The sequence below is a fragment of the Dendrobates tinctorius genome, unplaced genomic scaffold (genome assembly GCF_039654945.1).
Source record: "Dendrobates tinctorius isolate UK_male_01 unplaced genomic scaffold, ASM3965494v1 ptg000156l, whole genome shotgun sequence".
Lineage (NCBI taxonomy): Eukaryota > Metazoa > Chordata > Amphibia > Anura > Dendrobatidae > Dendrobates > Dendrobates tinctorius.
Genome location: NW_027361823.1, coordinates 22,150,612 through 22,168,263, shown reverse-complemented (window position 1 = coordinate 22,168,263; position 17,652 = coordinate 22,150,612). Strand labels below are relative to the sequence as shown.

The 17,652-nt window shown below is 44.7% G+C and overlaps 1 protein-coding gene across 4 annotated transcripts in view; it reads right to left on the bottom strand.

Annotated features, from left to right (window-relative positions):
* Positions 1 to 17,652, bottom strand: part of BICC1 (BicC family RNA binding protein 1) — a 291,846-nt gene that overhangs the window by 9,925 nt on the left and 264,269 nt on the right. For 3 of the 4 annotated variants that reach the window (XM_073548256.1, XM_073548255.1, XM_073548253.1), the window contains exons 17-19: positions 16,303 to 16,457; positions 14,367 to 14,520; positions 3,429 to 3,589 (exon numbers count right to left, since the gene is read on the bottom strand). In XM_073548256.1, the coding sequence (XP_073404357.1) occupies positions 3,429 to 3,589; positions 14,367 to 14,520; positions 16,303 to 16,457 (470 nt within the window). The remainder of the gene's footprint in view (positions 1 to 3,428; positions 3,590 to 14,366; positions 14,521 to 16,302; positions 16,458 to 17,652) is intronic. The other variant, XM_073548254.1, reaches the window with a different exon arrangement.

Here is a 17,652-nt window from a genome sequence, read left to right as displayed (position 1 = left end):
CTTAGTCCAACCCTAACCCTAACCCTAGCCCTAACCCTAGCCCTAACCCTAGCCCTGGACCTAACCCTAATGGAAAAAAAAAAAAAAAAATATTTTATTATTTGTCCCTACCTATGGGGGTGATAAAGGGGGCGGTGATTTACTTTTTATTTATTTTGATCACTATGAAAGTTTATCATAGTGATCAAAATAAATGAATCTGCAGCATTGCAGATTCGATTCGGCGCACTGCGCATGCGCCCGCCATCTTGCAAGATGGCGGCGCCCATGACGCTGGACGGCAGGACACCGGGACGGATAGCGGGAGATCGGAGGCACAAAGGAGGGTGAGGGGGTGATCGGAGGGTGAGAGGGGATGATCGGAGGGCTGGGGGGGAGGAGAGAAGGCGGGGGGGGCAGATCATGACGGCGGCTGCCGATCGGTGCCGTCAGAAGGTGGCGGCAGCCGATCGGTGCCGTCAGTCGGTGTGGGGGGGGTCGGGTCTCGGTGTCCAGCCATGTCCGATGCTATTTCAGCATCGGCCATGGCTGGATTGTAATATTTCACCAATTTTCATTGGTGAAATATTACAATCGCTCTGATTGGCAGTTTCACTTTTAACAGCCAATCAGAGCGATCGTAGGCACGTGGGGGCTAAGCCACACCCCCAGGTGTTAACTCTGAAGGGTCCTTTGTGTGCGGGTCGGGTGACCTTTCAGTGACCCCGGTCACCCGACCCGCAGGGGGGCTATTTATAGCATGACGCCTACGTAGGCGTCATAGGTCGTTTGGGCACTGCTTTTCATGACGCCTACGTAGGCGTCATAGGTCGTGAAGGGGTTAAAATAATCTGCTTTTACTGCCCAAAATATTTTTCAAGCTTAATTCATGTAGAACTTTTGTACAAGCCCCAGGTAAGATTCTACCCAAGGAGCAGGCACAGAACAAATGTACATGTTTAACAAAGTGGCAATTTAAGGTGGAGGGTAACTATCACAGCCCTACTCTGCTGATCACTGACTTAGGCTTCACTTTGGATAATGTGGCATTCTGAAAGAAGGGTCAAATCTGTAACCAATAAATTAAAAAAGGTCTTCAACCAAGGGCCATTTTGCGTTTGACTCCCCTTCTTCCAAGAGGCCTAACGTTTTTACATATCCATGAATATGGCCATATGAGGTCTTGTTTTTTTTGCGGGATGACCTGTACTTTTGAATGGCACCATTGATTTTACCACAAGTGTACTGGAAAATTGTGGGGGGGCATTACAACTGCGGTGAAATTGCAAAAAAGTGCAATTCCACAACTGGCTTTTGGGTTTATCATGTTCACTTTATGGCAAGACTGACCTGGAAATATGATTTCCCAGGTCAGTAGAAGTATGCAAAAACCAATGTGCAGGGAAAGATGCAGGCTCAGAGTCGAAGCCCAAAGCAATCTAAGGGGCACAACATATAATGTAAATCTACACCATATGTCAAGAAGGAGTAAAAGATAGAGGGAAGCAATTATCTGAATGTGGACAAAAGGTTTTCAACAGTACCGTTTTTTTTTTTTTGATAAGACGCACTTTTTCCCCACAAATTTGTGCGTCTTATAATGCGGATATACCTCTTCAGTATAGTTGCTGCAGGCTGGGATGAGGGGGGGGGTCTCCGGCGCTGATCTCATCTCCCGAAATCTTGGTGCCGAGATCTCCATCTGCGCATGCGCCAACCCCTGCAGCTATTTTCCCGGAGTCCACCGCATAGGAAACCATGAAACTGTGGGGACTCTGACCTGACCTGTCACAAAATGTCGGCAGAGCCCCCGTAGCAGCATCGGAGACCCCAGCAGCAGCACGCCGCACATCGGAACACCTCCTCATTCCAGCCTACAGCAACACACCCCTCCTGCCTCCTCCAGTGACCCCGCTTCACTGTAGCCACCAACCCCGGTAAGCGATAAGACACATGGATTATAAGAAGCACCACCATTTTATTAAAAAAAAAAAAAAAAATGTATTCCTATTGTTCTCCTCAAATTTGGGGTGAGTCTTATAATCCGGAGCATCTTATAATCCGAAAAAAATCTGGTTCCTGTATTACTACAACTGAACAGAAACGTATTTTCATCTGTCCAGAGAATACTCTTCTAGTACCCAATCTGGATTCTTTAGAGTTTTTTTTTTTTTTTTGAAAAGTCTAATCTAGCATATTTTTAAGGCTGATTAATGGTTTCCACCTTGTGTTGATTCCTCTGTTTCTACCATGAAGAGAAATCTTCATCATGAGTGCAATTAGTTACTGAAATATTACTTCCTGGAGAATGTTCACTTGGGAGGATTGTTGTGAAGGGGTTTTTCTTTACCATGAAAAGGATTCTGCAATCATCCACTACTTGTATTCAGAGAACGTCCAGGCGTTTATGAGTTCCCAAGCTCACCGGTGCACTTTTTTTGCACACTGCATTAAACTGTTGATTTAGCCACTCCTAACATTTCTGAATTTCTTTTTTTTTTTTTTTTTTGCAGTCTATTAGTCTCTCAGCAACAGATTCCAAATGCAAATACCACACCAGGAATCAGCTCCAAACCTTTTACCTGCTTAATTGATGATTGAATAATGAGAGAACAACCCATATGGCATATTAAAGAGCTTTGAAGATAATTGTTCATTTACTTGTGGTCCATATAAAAAGAAGAGGCAGCTGGATATTAAAGAGATTTGATTCCTAATTGTTATCTCCAATTAGGATGTGAATACCCTCAAATTAAAGTGGAGAATCAGCACCTTAAGCTAAAAAACAAAAAACAAAAAAAAAAAAAACAAAAAAAAATAAATAAAAAACACAACTTTGTTTTGCTTTCTTTGTTTCATTGACGAAAGGAGTTTAGCTTTATGAATGTATCTTGCATTTTAGGGCTAACTGGAAAGGCTTGACGTTAAGCAATTTACAAAGATGCCAAATTAATGTTTAAATATATGATTTAGCGATGAAAAGAGCAGTATAGATTTTCATATTACGCCTTCCACTGAGGTCATAAAAAAATGAAAAACCTTCATATCCAGATCGTCTATTGCAAGAAAAAGGGGGAGAGGGAGAGGTTTTTCTCTTGCAGCCTTTCCGGAACGCTATTCAGGGTTAAAATCCCTGCCAGAGCAAATCTGCTGGGCATGTGCAATACAAAATAGCGGCCCGTCAGTCTGAAAAAACGTTTCAGAGTCAGTCTCACCCGCACGGGAACCGCTAGAAATCTGACGGATCCGTCAAAAAACGGGTGAGACGGACGACCGTCAGTCAAAATCCGCTGCTAATGTAAGTCTATGGGGGAAAAAAACGGATCAAAAAAAAAAAAAAAGCGGATCCTTTTTTTCTAAAAGTGACGGAATTTGACTGACGTCAAAAAACGGAAATGTGAAACAGGCCTTATACTCGCAGATTACGGCAGATCTGTGAACATGCTGACCTCTTGTTGCTGGAAGATGTCGGTATATTTCCCCAGTCCAAGCTTGCTGAACAGCTCAGGGAGGTCGGAGCCTTTGAATGAGCTATTCAGATTACAGCCATTGCTTCCAGTTAGAGAGGAGATGCAGTCCATGTAATTGCTGCTGCTCAGATAGTGCTCTGCTGTGAAGTAAGGGGAAGGAAGAGTGAGGTTAGTGCAGGCTCACGTAGCATCTAATACATGAAAGACTGATGATAAATAGAACATGGCACTACAGCTAGCCGTTTATCCACCGTATGCATTTACATGCAGGCAGCGTAACCCGGCAGTCACCATAAGGGTTAGAGTAAAGCATGGCGAAAGCAGCAATTACTCCAAGACTTCCACCAACCCATCGCAAGCATCAGGATTCATGCCCTGAGCTTACTGTATGATTCCAGTGGTAGCCTTACGTAAACGGGTTTTCCCACTAAAGTTTTTTCTTTTTTATAAATCAATAGATCTTAGAATAAAATACTGGGCAAAATAGCATACAGACAGGACAGCCGGATATCACATCTGTTTCTGTAAGGAAAACACCAAGGTTACTTACCGGTAGCCGGTTTTTCCGGAGCCCATGACGGCACACATGAGAGAGGGGATCCGCCCAGTCAGGACAGGAACCCTACTGAAGATAAAAGGGCGGTACCTCTCCCTCGCTTCAGTTGGTTTACAAAGCATGAGAGGCCCCCCGGGTTAGTACACATGGTAAAACTATCACCACATTATATCTAACTAAAAAAATACCCAAACTAAAGTGCACACCAAAGGAGTGAAAAGGGGGGGGAATATACAGGTGCCGTCATGGGCTCCGGAAAAAACGGCTACCGGTAAGTAACCTTGGTGTTTTCCCGTCTCCCATGACGGCACACATGAGAGACTTTTGTAGAATAAGACACCTTAGGGAGGGACCACCGCTTGCAGCACCCTTCTACCAAAGGTTAGGTCAGTAGAGGAAGACAGATCAAGTCGGTAGTGTTTAAAAAAGGTGGAAGGTGAGGACCAAGTAGCGGCTTTACAAATTTGCTCAATCGATACCTCAGCCTTCTCTGCCCAGGAAGTAGCCACGGCTCTGGTGGAGTGAGCCTTGATGCCTTCTGGAACCGGAGCGCCACTTGCGGAGTAGGATAACATAATGGCCTCCGTGATCCATCTGGCAATGGTACTTTTAGCTACCCCGTGCCCCTTTCTACTACCCTGAAAGGCTACAAAAAGGGACTGATCTTTCCTCCACTGACTAGTTATTGACATATACAGTGGGGCAAAAAAGTATTTAGTCAGTCAGCAATAGTGCAAGTTCCACCACTTAAAAATATGAGAGGCGTCTGTAATTTACATCATAGGTAGACCTCAACTATGGGAGACAAACTGAGAAAAAAAAAATCCAGAAAATCACATTGTCTTTTTTTTTCATTTTATTTGCATATTATGGTGGAAAATAAGTATTTGGTCAGAAACAAGCAATCAAGATTTCTGGCTCTCACAGACCTGTAACTTCTTCTTTAACAGTCTCCTCTTTCCTCCACTCATTACCTGTAGTAATGGCACCTGTTTAAACTTGTTATCAGTATAAAAAGACACCTGTGCACACCCTCAAACAGTCTGACTCCAAACTCCACTATGGTGAAGACCAAAGAGCTGTCAAAGGACACCAGAAACAAAATTGTAGCTCTGCACCAGGCTGGGAAGACTGAATCTGCAATAGCCAACCAGCTTGGAGTGAAGAAATCAACTGTGGGAGCAATAATTAGAAAATCGAAGACACACAAGACCACTGATAATCTCCCTCGATCTGGTGCTCCACGCAAAATCCCACCCCGTGGGGTCAGAATGATCACAAGAACGGTGAGCAAAAATCCCAGAACCACGCGGGGGGACCTAGTGAATGAACTGCAGAGAGCTGGGACCAATGTAACAAGGCCTACCATAAGTAACACACTACGCCACCATGGACTCAGATCCTGCAGTGCCAGACGTGTCCCACTGCTTAAGCCTGTACATGTCCGGGCCCGTCTGAAGTTTGCTAGAGAGCATTTGGATGATCCAGAGGAGTTTTGGGAGAATGTCCTATGGTCTGATGAAACCAAACTGGAACTGTTTGGTAGAAACACAACTTGTCGTGTTTGGAGGAAAAAGAATACTGAGTTGCATCCATCAAACACCATACCTACTGTAAAGCATGGTGGTGGAAACATCATGCTTTGGGGCTGTTTCTCTGCAAAGGGGCCAGGACGACTGATCCGGGTACATGAAAGAATGAATGGGGCCATGTATCGTGAGATTTCAGTGCAAACCTCCTTCCATCAGCAAGGGCATTGATGATGAAACGTGGCTGGGTCTTTCAACATGACAATGATCCAAAGCACACCGCCAGGGCAACGAAGGAGTGGCTTCGTAAGAAGCATTTCAAGGTCCTGGAGTGGCCTAGCCAGTCTCCAGATCTCAACCCTATAGAAAACCTTTGGAGGGAGTTGAAAGTCCGTGTTGCCAAGCGAAAAGCCAAAAACATCACTGCTCTAGAGGAGATCTGCATGGAGGAATGGGCCAACATACCAACAACAGTGTGTGGCAACCTTGTGAAGACTTACAGAAAACGTTTGACCTCTGTCATTGCCAACAAAGGATATATCACAAAGTATTGAGATGAAATTTTGTTTCTGACCAAATACTTATTTTCCACCATAATATGCAAATAAAATGAAAAAAAAACAGACAATGTGATTTTCTGGATTTTTTTTTCTCAGTTTGTCTCCCATAGTTGAGGTCTACCTATGATGTAAATTACAGACGCCTCTCATCTTTTTAAGTGGTGGAACTTACACTATTGCTGACTGACTAAATACTTTTTTGCCCCATTGTATTGTATTATGGCTCTTCTTACATCTAATGTATGGAACTTTTGCTCCCCCGGGTTTCTGGGATTGTTACAGAACGACGGCAAGGAGATCTCCTGAGTCCTATGAAACTTTTGGACTACCTTGGGGAGATAGGCCGGGTCTGGTCTTAGAACCACTCGGTCATCCAAGATCTGTGTATAAGGAGGACATATAGACAGAGCTTGTAGGTCGCTGACTCTTCGGGCTGACATTAAGGCTACCAGTAAGACCGTTTTAAGTGTAAGTAGCTTTGGTGACAGCTCTAGTAGTGGTTCGAAGGGATCTTTGGTTAAAGCCTCCAAAACTAGGTTCAGGTCCCAGGGTGGTATCTTTGGGATAATGACCGGCCTTGACCTGCAACAGGACTTAATGAACCGGGACACCCACCTATTGGCTGCTAAATTGCAGTTATATAGGGCCCCCAAAGCTGAGACTTGAACTTTGAGTGTGTTAGTGGCTAACCCCAGTTGCAGCCCCGACTGTAAGAACTCTAGGATAGGTCTCACTGGAGCTACATCCCCTAAAGGTTCCCCCAGGAAGTCTAGGAACTTTTTCCACGTTCTACCGTAGATTTGGGATGTTATTGGTTTCCTACTTTTCAACAGGGTGGAGACTAACCCTGGAGAGAATCCCTGGCGACTCAGTAGCGCCCTCTCAAATTCCAGGCTGCTAGATGGAAGCCCTTCACCTGAGAGTGGACCACTGGTCCCTGGGAAAGCAGGTCTGGAATCTCTGGTAGTATCCATGGATCTGTCACTAACATGAGCCTCAGAAGGGAGAACCAAGGCCTTCTCGGCCAAAAAGGAGCTATAAGAATTATTCTTGCCCGATCCTCCCTGATTTTCCTGACTACTACTGGGATCATTGTTATCGGGGGAAATGCATAGGCCAGGATGAACTTCCAGGGTATTTGTAGGGCATCTACTGCGAAGGGGTTTTCCCTTGGATTTAGCGAGCAGAACTTCCTGACCTTCCGGGTTGTGTGCGGTAGCGAACAGGTCTATTTCTGGTCTGCCCCAGGCCTGAACTATTTGTTGGAAGACTCGGGGGTTTAGGGACCATTTCCCTTGTCTTAGATGCCTGCGACTCAGGAAGTCTGCTTGTATATTTTCTGCCCCCTTTATGTGCAATGCTGTGATGGATAACAGATGCTGTTCTGCTAGCTGGAAGAGTAGATCTGATATTTGCATGAGGCCCCGAGATCTCGTTCCCCCCTGATGATTGATGTAGGCTACTACTGCCTGATTGTCCGTCATGACCCGGGTGTGGCGGCCCTGAAGTAAGGGAAGGAAATGTTTCACGGCTTTTTCCACTGCCCATAGTTCTTTTACATTTGAATTCTGATCGCTTTCTAGTGAGGACCAAGTCCCCTGTATTGTATGGGATCTCAGGTGTGCTCCCCACCCTGTGGCACTCGCGTCTGTCGTAATGATGTCCTCGACTGGTTTTTGCCACGGGACACCAGCTGTTAGATTCTTTTCTACAGTCCACCAGAGCAGGGAATCTCTTACAGCCACTGAGAGACATAGTTTGCCTTCTAAATGCCCTTTTAATTGTTTCTGCGCTGACAGGACTTCCCACTGTAGTTGTCTTAAGTGGTACTGCGCCCATGTTACTGCGGGTATACATGATGTCAGTGAGCCTAAAAGGGACATTGCGTTCCTCAGTGTCATATTTGGTCTTTGTATTGCTGTGCGAGCTAGGCCTCTTATCTTGGTCACTTTCCTCTCTGGTAGGAGGCAGCGTTGTTGCTCGGAGTCCAATATCAACCCTAGGAAGGATTGCTCTTTTACTGGGGTTATCCTTGACTTGGGGATGTTTACTATCCATCCTAGTCCTACTAGAGTTGCTATTACTTCCTTCACTTGAAGTGTGCAGTGGGATTCCGACCTCCCTATTACCAGAAAGTCGTCTAAGTATGGGACGATCACTATGTCCCTGGATCGCAGAAAAGACATTACTTCGGCCATCACTTTGGTGAATACCCTGGGGGCTGTAGACAGGCCAAACGGAAGGGCTGCATATTGGTAGTGTCTCACCTGCCCCTGGATATAGAGCGCTACTCTCAAATATCTCTGATACTCCCGATGGATTGGGATGTGATAGTAGGCATCTTTTAAGTCTATCACTGCCATGAGGCAATGCTGGAACAGGATCTTTGTGGCCGTGTTGATTGACTCCATTTTGAAGGAGCAATTGTCTATCCACTGATTGAGTCTCCTCAGGTTGACAATGGTTCTCCAAGAGCCGTCTGGTTTTTGTATTAAGAGGGGGGGAGTAGAACCCCCTTCCTTCTTCTTGCGCTGTGACTTCCTGTAGGACTTGTTTTTTCACTAGTCCCAAGACTTCCGTCTCCAGGGCCAGCTGTTGCTCTTGGGCTTTCCTTCTGGGTGTTATTATGAAGGTATGCCTGGGCGGACGGATTAATTTTATTTTTAAGCCGTCCTTGATTATATTTAGGACCCATGTACTGGGGGAGATATTTGCCCAGGCGGAAAGGAAGAGAGAAAGCCTTCCCCCTACCTCCGGCCCAATGTCATTGGGGAGATTTTTTGGAGGAAGTGGAGGGCCCTTTAAACATATAGCCCGATCCTCTTTTTTCTTTAAAGTCCCAGCTTTTTCTATCTCCCGGGGGACGACCCCTGTTAAATCTCCTCCTCCGAAAGGGCTGCTTCTTAGGTTCTCCCGGAAATCGGGGAAAGCTTTTCTTCCTATCCCCCGCATGCTCCAAAATCTCTTCTAGTTTTTTCCCCGATGAGGAATTGGCCATCGCATGGAATGGAACATAACTTGTGCTTAGAGGGTAAATCTCCGGGACACCCTTTAAGCCACAGGGCTCGTCTTGCCGCATTTGACAGGCTTGCTGCTCTGTCAATCTTGCGGAGTCCGCAGAGGAATCGGCCAGGAAAGCCGCTGCTCCGTGCACCAATGTTAGATTAGCTAGAATTTCGTCTCTAGGAACTCTATCCTTGATCTGGTCCTCTATTTGTTGCAGCCAGACCATGAGGGCACGAGCGGTACAGGTACCGGCTATTGCTGGCTTCAATCCCCCTGCTGAAGCTTCCCAGATGTGCTTCAGAAACCCATCTGCTTTCTTATCAAGCGGGTCTTTCAACACGCCAGAATCTTCTAATGGTAGGGATACCTTTTTTGAGGATCTGGCTACAGCCCCATCAATTTTTTGGACTTTTTCCCAGGTTTCTGAGTCCTTCTGGTCAAAGGGGTACCTCCTCTTTGATGTGGAAGGTAAGCCCCCTGACCGCTCTGTCTTTTTCCATTCCCTGTCAATTAGCGCTTTTATTTTATCATTTACAGGGAAGGTACGCTTTCGCTTTTCCTCCAAACATTAGATCCTCTAATGATTTGGGAGTTTTTTCTTCTTTAAGGCCCATTGTAGCTCTAATGGCCTTGACCAGTTTTTCTACGTCCTCCGATGGGAAACATGGATGGCCGCCTATATCGCTGTCCAAGGAGGATTCTGAGGACTGCGTAGAGGAAGAGGAGGTGGAGGGGGACAAAGATCTATCCCGCCCCTTCTGCTTTGGCGAGGCCTCTGAATCAGAGCTCCTTCTACGGTTTCTTTTCTTTTTAAGGGCTGCCTTTAGGGAACCTTTCACCTCCTGATGTATTAACTCCTTCAGACTAGTCACCAAATCAGGGGTCTCCTCCTGTATAGTCCTGTTAATACAGTCAGCGCAGAGATCTTTCTGCCACTGATCTGCCAGCGGGTTTTTACATAGGGCGCATTCTCTATTTTTGGTTTTGCTGCTGGCCTTCCTCGCCCCCTAGTGATCAAACAGAAAAAATGGAACCCCATTACCATAAGGTTGACATGCACGTAGATCACTCACCACCGCTGTCAATCAGGGGTACCGATCTCGGAGGCTCCTCAGATGCACTCGTGACGTTTCTCCTGGATGTCCCAGAGTCATGCCGATTGCTCTTATGACTGCCGCTCCCACCACTTGAGCGACTGCTCCTGGTATGTTGGTGGCTCGGCCTGGCATCTGGCGAGAGGTCTTGCTGCTGACGCTGCTGTTGTCGCTGCTGCTGACGCTGCTCATCTTGCCCCACTTCCATTCTGAAGCCTTGGGCATGAGTGCGTCTTCTGTGGTCATCCCCCTTATGTAAGGGGGATCCACTGCACTCTCCGCCTCCTCAGGTTACCCCCACAGCCCCCCCCCCCCTGCCATACCGCCGGGATCTCTCTCCACCGATCGGCGTTCTTCATCATGGGCGCCGCCATCTTGGATTGTCGGCGCCGCCTCCGACGTCACGCGGGCACGCCCCTTCCCCAGCGTGCCCTGCGCGTGACGTCAGAGGAGCGCGACCCGGAAGCGGCCGCTCCCTCAACGCTCCTGAGCTGCTCCAGAGTAGGGAATCACTGGCAGAGGGCGGCGCGGCAGCCATGGCAGAGCCCCAGGACCCCCGCTGTGCTGTTCCTGCGCCCGCTCGGACGCTGAGCCCCGGAGGACCCGCGGACGGCGCTTCCTCCATCCCGACGCCCAGCGCTCAGGAGCCCAGCCTGATCTTCTACGCCGGCACGGGAGAGGGGCAGGTAAGTGTGACCTGCTGTCTTCAGCACGGGTCCCTGTCAGGACAGGAAACCCAACTGAAGCGAGGGAGAGGTACCGCCCTTTTATCTTCAGTAGGGTTCCTGTCCTGACTGGGCGGATCCCCTCTCTCATGTGTGCCGTCATGGGAGACGGGAAAAACATTACCTGGCCATTTGCTTCACAGAAAGAATCAGCTGTAATGTCTGTATACTCTTCTACGTCCTCCACTACCCAGGAGCTGTGGTATGATCAGACCATGTCCCTGTACAGTCAGACACAGCCATTACACAGTACACAGCAGGGGCATATTTATAAGATTAACTCAGTACAGGGACATTTTATTTAACCACATCCAGTTGTGGAACTTATTATTCCAAGATCTACTGATTAAAATTAACAGTTTGAGGGAAAACCCCTTTAAGCAATATTTGGGAAGTGGCAAAACGCATTGTTATTTGGATGCTGTATAGAACGATTAAAAGGGATCTTCCCATGAACAAAAGCACATTTTAATCAAATTTTGGAGTAATTCGTTCCACAATTAGATGTGATTACATAAATGTTCCTGTGCTGAGATAATCTTATAAATGTGCCCCTACTGTGTAATGGCTGTGTCTGACCGTGCAGGAACATCTGATCATACCACATCTCCTGGCCAGGAAGGGAAACAAAAGAGTATACAGACAAGACGGCATGGGTTTGCAGAGGATTCTTTTCGTGAGGTAAAACTTCCCTGTGTTATTTCATTTTTTTTTAAAAATGTTTTACTTCTAAAGAAATATTTGTGATCCCCTTGTGGAATTTACCTCTAATTTCACCCTATGCATTACAAATGGATATTTTCTGCCACTTGTGGATGAGATTTGGTAATTTTATAAAAACTTTGCTGCAACACGAAACACTCCCAATTTTCTGGATGGAAAACATGCAGCATTTTAAGGCCCCGTTACACGCAACAATATTGTGAACGATATCGTTGCAATGTCACCTGTTTGGTGACGTTGCAGCGATGTCAAAATGACATGGGTGCGTGTGACACGTAGCAACAATCAATGATCAGTTGGCTGATCGTTAATCGTTGCCTAATGGCCTGAGCCATAAATCTATCGTTGGTCTCCCGCTGAGCAGCACACATCGCTGCGTGTGACCGCAAGAGACCAACGATCAGCGAGCTCCCAGCGCCATACAGCAGAAGCTGGTATCCGGGGTTAACAGCGGGTAACCAAGAGCCGCGCAGCGCTTAGTTACCCTTTGTTAACCCTGGATACCAGCTTGATCGCTGGTCTTGATCGCTGGAGAGTCTGCCTATGTGACAGCTCACCAGCGATGAGCTATGTCCCAGCGATCCCATCCACGTCGGATCATTGGTGGGTTCGCTGGGACATTGAAGCGTGTAACGGGGCCTTTAGTCTGAACGTTTAAGCTATATTTTAACCGTTCTACAATAAATATAATTTGGGAGGCAAGCCGCCATATTGTTTCAGCCCAAGGACAGTCCGAAGTCATGATCTGGCCCTGGAATGAGAACATTTATCCTTACTCATGTGACAATTAGAAGAGACTCCCTGTAATGAGAAGACATGCATAGTGTGTACCTCTAATCCAATACCAATATTTAAGACGTGAACAAAAAAAAAAATAAAAATAGAATCTTAAATCACAGAAACTGTATGTATTATAAAATAGTGGAAGTTGTTACATGAAATCATAAAGTTCATATTGTATAAGTGGCCTTGAAAATGAATATAATGTATGGATAAATAAAGGCTTAGCTGCAAATGTGCCTTGAAATTCTGAGTTCTGGCAGTGAAGATACCTCTTACTATACCAAGTCAGAATATAACAAAACTATTACACATTAAGTTTCAGCATATCATCGGCTCCAGCTACAGTTTGACACCATACAAGGAACGACTAAAATGTAACTTCCAGCCATACTACCCTCATCCCCATTCCCTTGTGGCTGTGATGCTTCTCTCCTCTTAAACCGTTAACTCCCGAAGCTTTTTTCGAGTTTTCGTTTTTCAGTCCCCTTCTTTCCAGAGCCATAACTTTTATTTTTCCGTCAATATGGCCATGCGAGGACTTATTTTTTGCGGTACGAGTTGTACTTTTGAACGACACCATTGGTTTTACCATGTCATGTACTCGGGAAAAAAATTCCAAGTGCGGTGAAATTGCAAAAAAAAAAGTGCAATCCCACAATTGTTTTTTGCTTGGCTTTTTTGCTAGGTTCACCAAACGCAAAAACTGACCTGCCATTATGATTCCCAGATCATTACGAGTTCATAGACACCAAACATGTCTGTTCTCTTTTGTTTAAAATTTTCTGAGACCCGTAGCGTCTCCATTTTTCGTGATCTGGGGTTGGGTGCAGGCTTATTTTTTGCGTGTCGGGCTGACATTTTTAATGATGCCACTTTTGTGCAGATACGTTCTTTTGATCGCCCGTTACTGTATTTTAATGGAATGTTGCTGTGACCAAAAAACGTACTTCAGGCATTTTGAATTTTCCTCGCTACGTCGTTTAGCGATCGGGTTAATGCTTTTTTTAATTGATAGATTGGGAGATTCTGAAAGCGGCGATATCTAATGTGTGATTTTTTTTATTGTTTTATTTTGATTGGGGCAGAAGGGGGTGATTTGAACTTTTAGGTGTTCTTTTTTAAACTTTTTTATTTTTTTAAACTTTTGGCATGAAGCATGCACAACTCGATCGGCTCTGCTACATATGGGCGATGAGCAGATCCGCCCATATTTAGCATATTTACTGCATTGCTTTCAGCACCGGCCACCAGGCGGCGCTCAAAGCAATGTGCCCGCAACAACCATAGAGGTCTCTATGAGACCTCTGGTTGTCAGGGCAACGCGTCGTCGACCCCCGATCACGTGACGATGAGCTCACCTCCGGCCCGGCGGCCGGAAGCGCTAGCTAAATGCCCGCTGTCAGCTTTGACAGCAAAATTTAGCTAGTTAATAGGCGCGGGCGGATGGCGATTCCGCCCTCGCCTATTGCGGGCACATGTATAACAGCTGACATGTGGCGGCTTTGAGGTGGGCTCACCGCCGGAGCCCACCTCATAGCAGGGGATCCTTACTGATGACGTACTATTTCATCGGTAAGGAAGGGGTTAATTGCCTTTTCCTGCGCTAGCGTTCCGCACACATGGCGCTATGTAGCACTGATCACCTCTGTATAACTTGCCATTCTCTGACTTTAGAACTCACCAATAACTTTTTTGTACATACATTTACATTTCCCATTGCTATAAATTAAAGAAATTTTTGACATCTTTCCCATAAAAATAGCAGGATATCCAAGACTGAAAATCCTAACATACTATTTTTTTTTCTTAGAACTAGCAAACTATTACAATGGTGTTTAGTACTTTACAAAGCCTAAGCTCCCCCCAAAAAATAATCAAACCCCTATACATGCTCACTGCACATGGCATGGATAACATCTAGAGTACGTGACAAATGCTTACTGGATTTATTCTGCTTCCTCTTGGGACTTCCAATCGATGACGAGTAGTCGTTATGAGATGAGTCGATCCCGTTCCTGTCCCTCCAGTTATCAGAGTCGCTACCATTTCCGAGTTGTTCCCGACTGTTTGACCGCGAGAGAGACATTGAAGGTGCCTTAAAACATATAAAAACTCTGCATGAATTTCACAAACCGCACACGTCCGTATACAAGGATAACAGCACCCCAAAAGTGAGACTGCGGCCTCATTATGATCCCATAGATTAGCATCAGATCTTTACAAACCTGACACGATCTCACATTGGATCTAGAGCTCAGTGAATTTATCCTACATTCAGATCATAGGATTAGCTTTGTGACAATTGTATAAAACTGTAGATGCTTTTAAATACCCAAATCCCAGCTGGAGAGCGTGCGCTGCTGTAATAACGCACCGCACACGCAGAAGTAACGTGTTAATATAAGGCTGCACCGGATAGGAAACTATTCTGCATATCTAATGGGCGCCTCCTTCATTAACGCAAAAATTAAAACACGTGACTTCTCATTCATAACTGAGGATAATATGGATCTTGGGAGCCACACTTCCAAGCTGTAAAAAGTGTTGGATTAAGGTTCATGCATATTTTGTCACCTCAATCCAGGAACTAACTTGTCATTTTTCGGAGCACGTACGCGGCTTTGTTTGTGCAAGGAGTTTTCTTTACAGATGTCGTTTTGAAGTGCATAAAATTTATCTGAAAATGTTTGATTGATTTGTCTTTCAGGTGGGTGTAATGGGAAAGAACAGAAATTCAGCCATTGTTTTTATACATTTTTTTTCCGCAGCACAAAACAAACAAAAACAAGCTAAAAAATGTAGTCTGTGAGCTCAAACTGACAATACAAGTCCACTAAAACCCAACCTGTCCAATCCTTTTCCCATTATGTAGCAATGCAATACAGTTAGGAGGCTCCAAACTGCTTAAAGGGAATGTTATGTCAGAAAACCACCTGTTTTAAACAGGATTTTGTGCTACAATTAATTTTTTTTTTTTTTAACTAGATTGGTCTTCAAGAAAAAAAGAAATCTCAGTTTTCACACACTGGCTAATGGGGCTTTTAAAGACTTGAACTTCCTGTCCTTTCAATGAGATTACAGCAACTTCCTAGTCATAAAAGCCAGGATTACAATGAGAGATGACACCTTTATACACCGATGACAGCCTACCATAATAGCTGGGGTTACATAAGCCCCTACTCCCCCTATATGGATCTTAGATCCTAACTTTTGTCATGAAGCACCTAAAGAGCGTGTACAACTATAGCTGCTAATGTACATGTCTTTCCTGAAACAGGAAGGAGTCTAAAAAAATAAAAAAATTTTAATTGGCCAGCCAGTATGAAAATTGCAAGACGGCTACAATAATTTGTATTTTAATTAAGTTTGTGATGTGAAAAAAAAAATACATTGGCAAGAATGAGACAAAACACATTTACTACACACGACCTAAATTACAGGTCATTTTCTGATGACATATTCCCTTTAAAAAGAAAATTGCCACATTAACTGTTAGGCTATAATTTGTGTAATGTTGGTTTTACCAATCAAAATAGTAAATATTTTGTTAAATTGCCTTGTTAACATCTTCTCTACTTAATATCATATATGAAATAAGTGCACTTGACTCTAATATCTGAACTATTCTGAATTGTATGCCAAAAATAAGCATTACAGAAATCTACGCTGGCTACCAAGGTCTATGATCTATGAACACATGGGAGCGAGAGGAACTTTATTACAGCTCGGATGTTTGCATGACTTCCATTTTCCATGCAGCCTGTAGTAGAAACTACATCCGCTCATGGAACACTGACAAAGTCGCCATCGAAGCCAAGACTGTAAAAGGAAAGTCTGGCAGAAAGACAAGTGCTAAACCCGGACTTGCGTGCGATACCTCGTATGTCGTACTCATGGTCGGCTTGTACGACACATGGTTAGCTCGTCTCAATTCTTTAATGGTTTCTGCTGGCATAGACTTTGAGAAGCCCAGCCCGCTCCAGGTGTTTGTTGGCGTTCTCACTTCAGTTACCACTGGTTTCTTCAGCATTGCTAAGGTGAAGTGGGAAAAGTGTAAGGCGTCAATCCCAAACCCATCTGAATTATGTAGCTGCCATCATTATACAGACATTCAGTCACAGGGAAAATAATTACAGGGCAGATTTTAGTTTTTTTTATGCACATGTGGTTTGAAAAGCTCTAAATTCTTTCCATTTTTCAAATTATATCCTTTGTGCAATAAGGCTATTTTTACCTAAAAGGTAATAACCATTTTGCTATAAAAATATCAGGGACAGCAGTTTTATTTATTTTTTTTAAACAAAAACACATTAATTTATGTTCCCCTTACCATTTTTTAAAATATATTTTCGACACATGTTTTTTGTGAGGGGCGGGGGGCTAGAAACAATGACAAACTGGCAATTGCTTTTTTTTCCCCTCCTATCATCATCATCAATATTGCCAGTTACATGACAAACAGCCTCCTGCCTGAAGTGCACAATCTGGGTGTACGAAGACTGATAAGGACCAGATGACCTGATAAGATTTTGGGTGGTCTGCAAGCAGTTGCATTTCATCACCTATATAAAGACTGGCCAACAGCTCCATTCTGGAGTCGAACAACTCTAATTGAAGAAATCCGCAATTATACTAGTTAAAAAGGAGAGGTCAGCAAGTTTTTGCCATGTAATCCAAGAGCAACATGATGTAGGGGGCTGAGAACCTGGTTCCAGCCGTGGTGGCGTTGTATAGGTTTATATAGGCTAAGCACTGCTAGATCTCCAGAGAAAACACTGAGTATTAAAATGACAGCATGCAGACAAGTGACACATCACTAATCAGGCTCTCTGCCCTTACATCATGCTGCTCTCAGATTACATGGAAAAGACCTACTGACCTTTTCTCTTAGAGGAAATACCTGTGAGACAACACAGGGCGCAGTCATTACCTGCCCCAGACATTGTATAGCAGTTCTATAGTATGGACATTTGGTTGCACTAGGTTTGTGGTATTTCACCACTGTAGGGTGACATATACTCAGGCATTGTGTAGGATGAACAACTGTACAATTTTTGGATTGTATAACAGAAAAGCCTGGAAATAAATGCTACTTGGAACATACTGTACGGACCTAAGCAAGCAGCATGGTATGCCATTATGTACACTGTAGGGAAGGACAAACATTAAGTAGCATACGGGATGTCATCTAATGTCAGGTCAGCCCTGTTCCTCAGTAATATGGTAC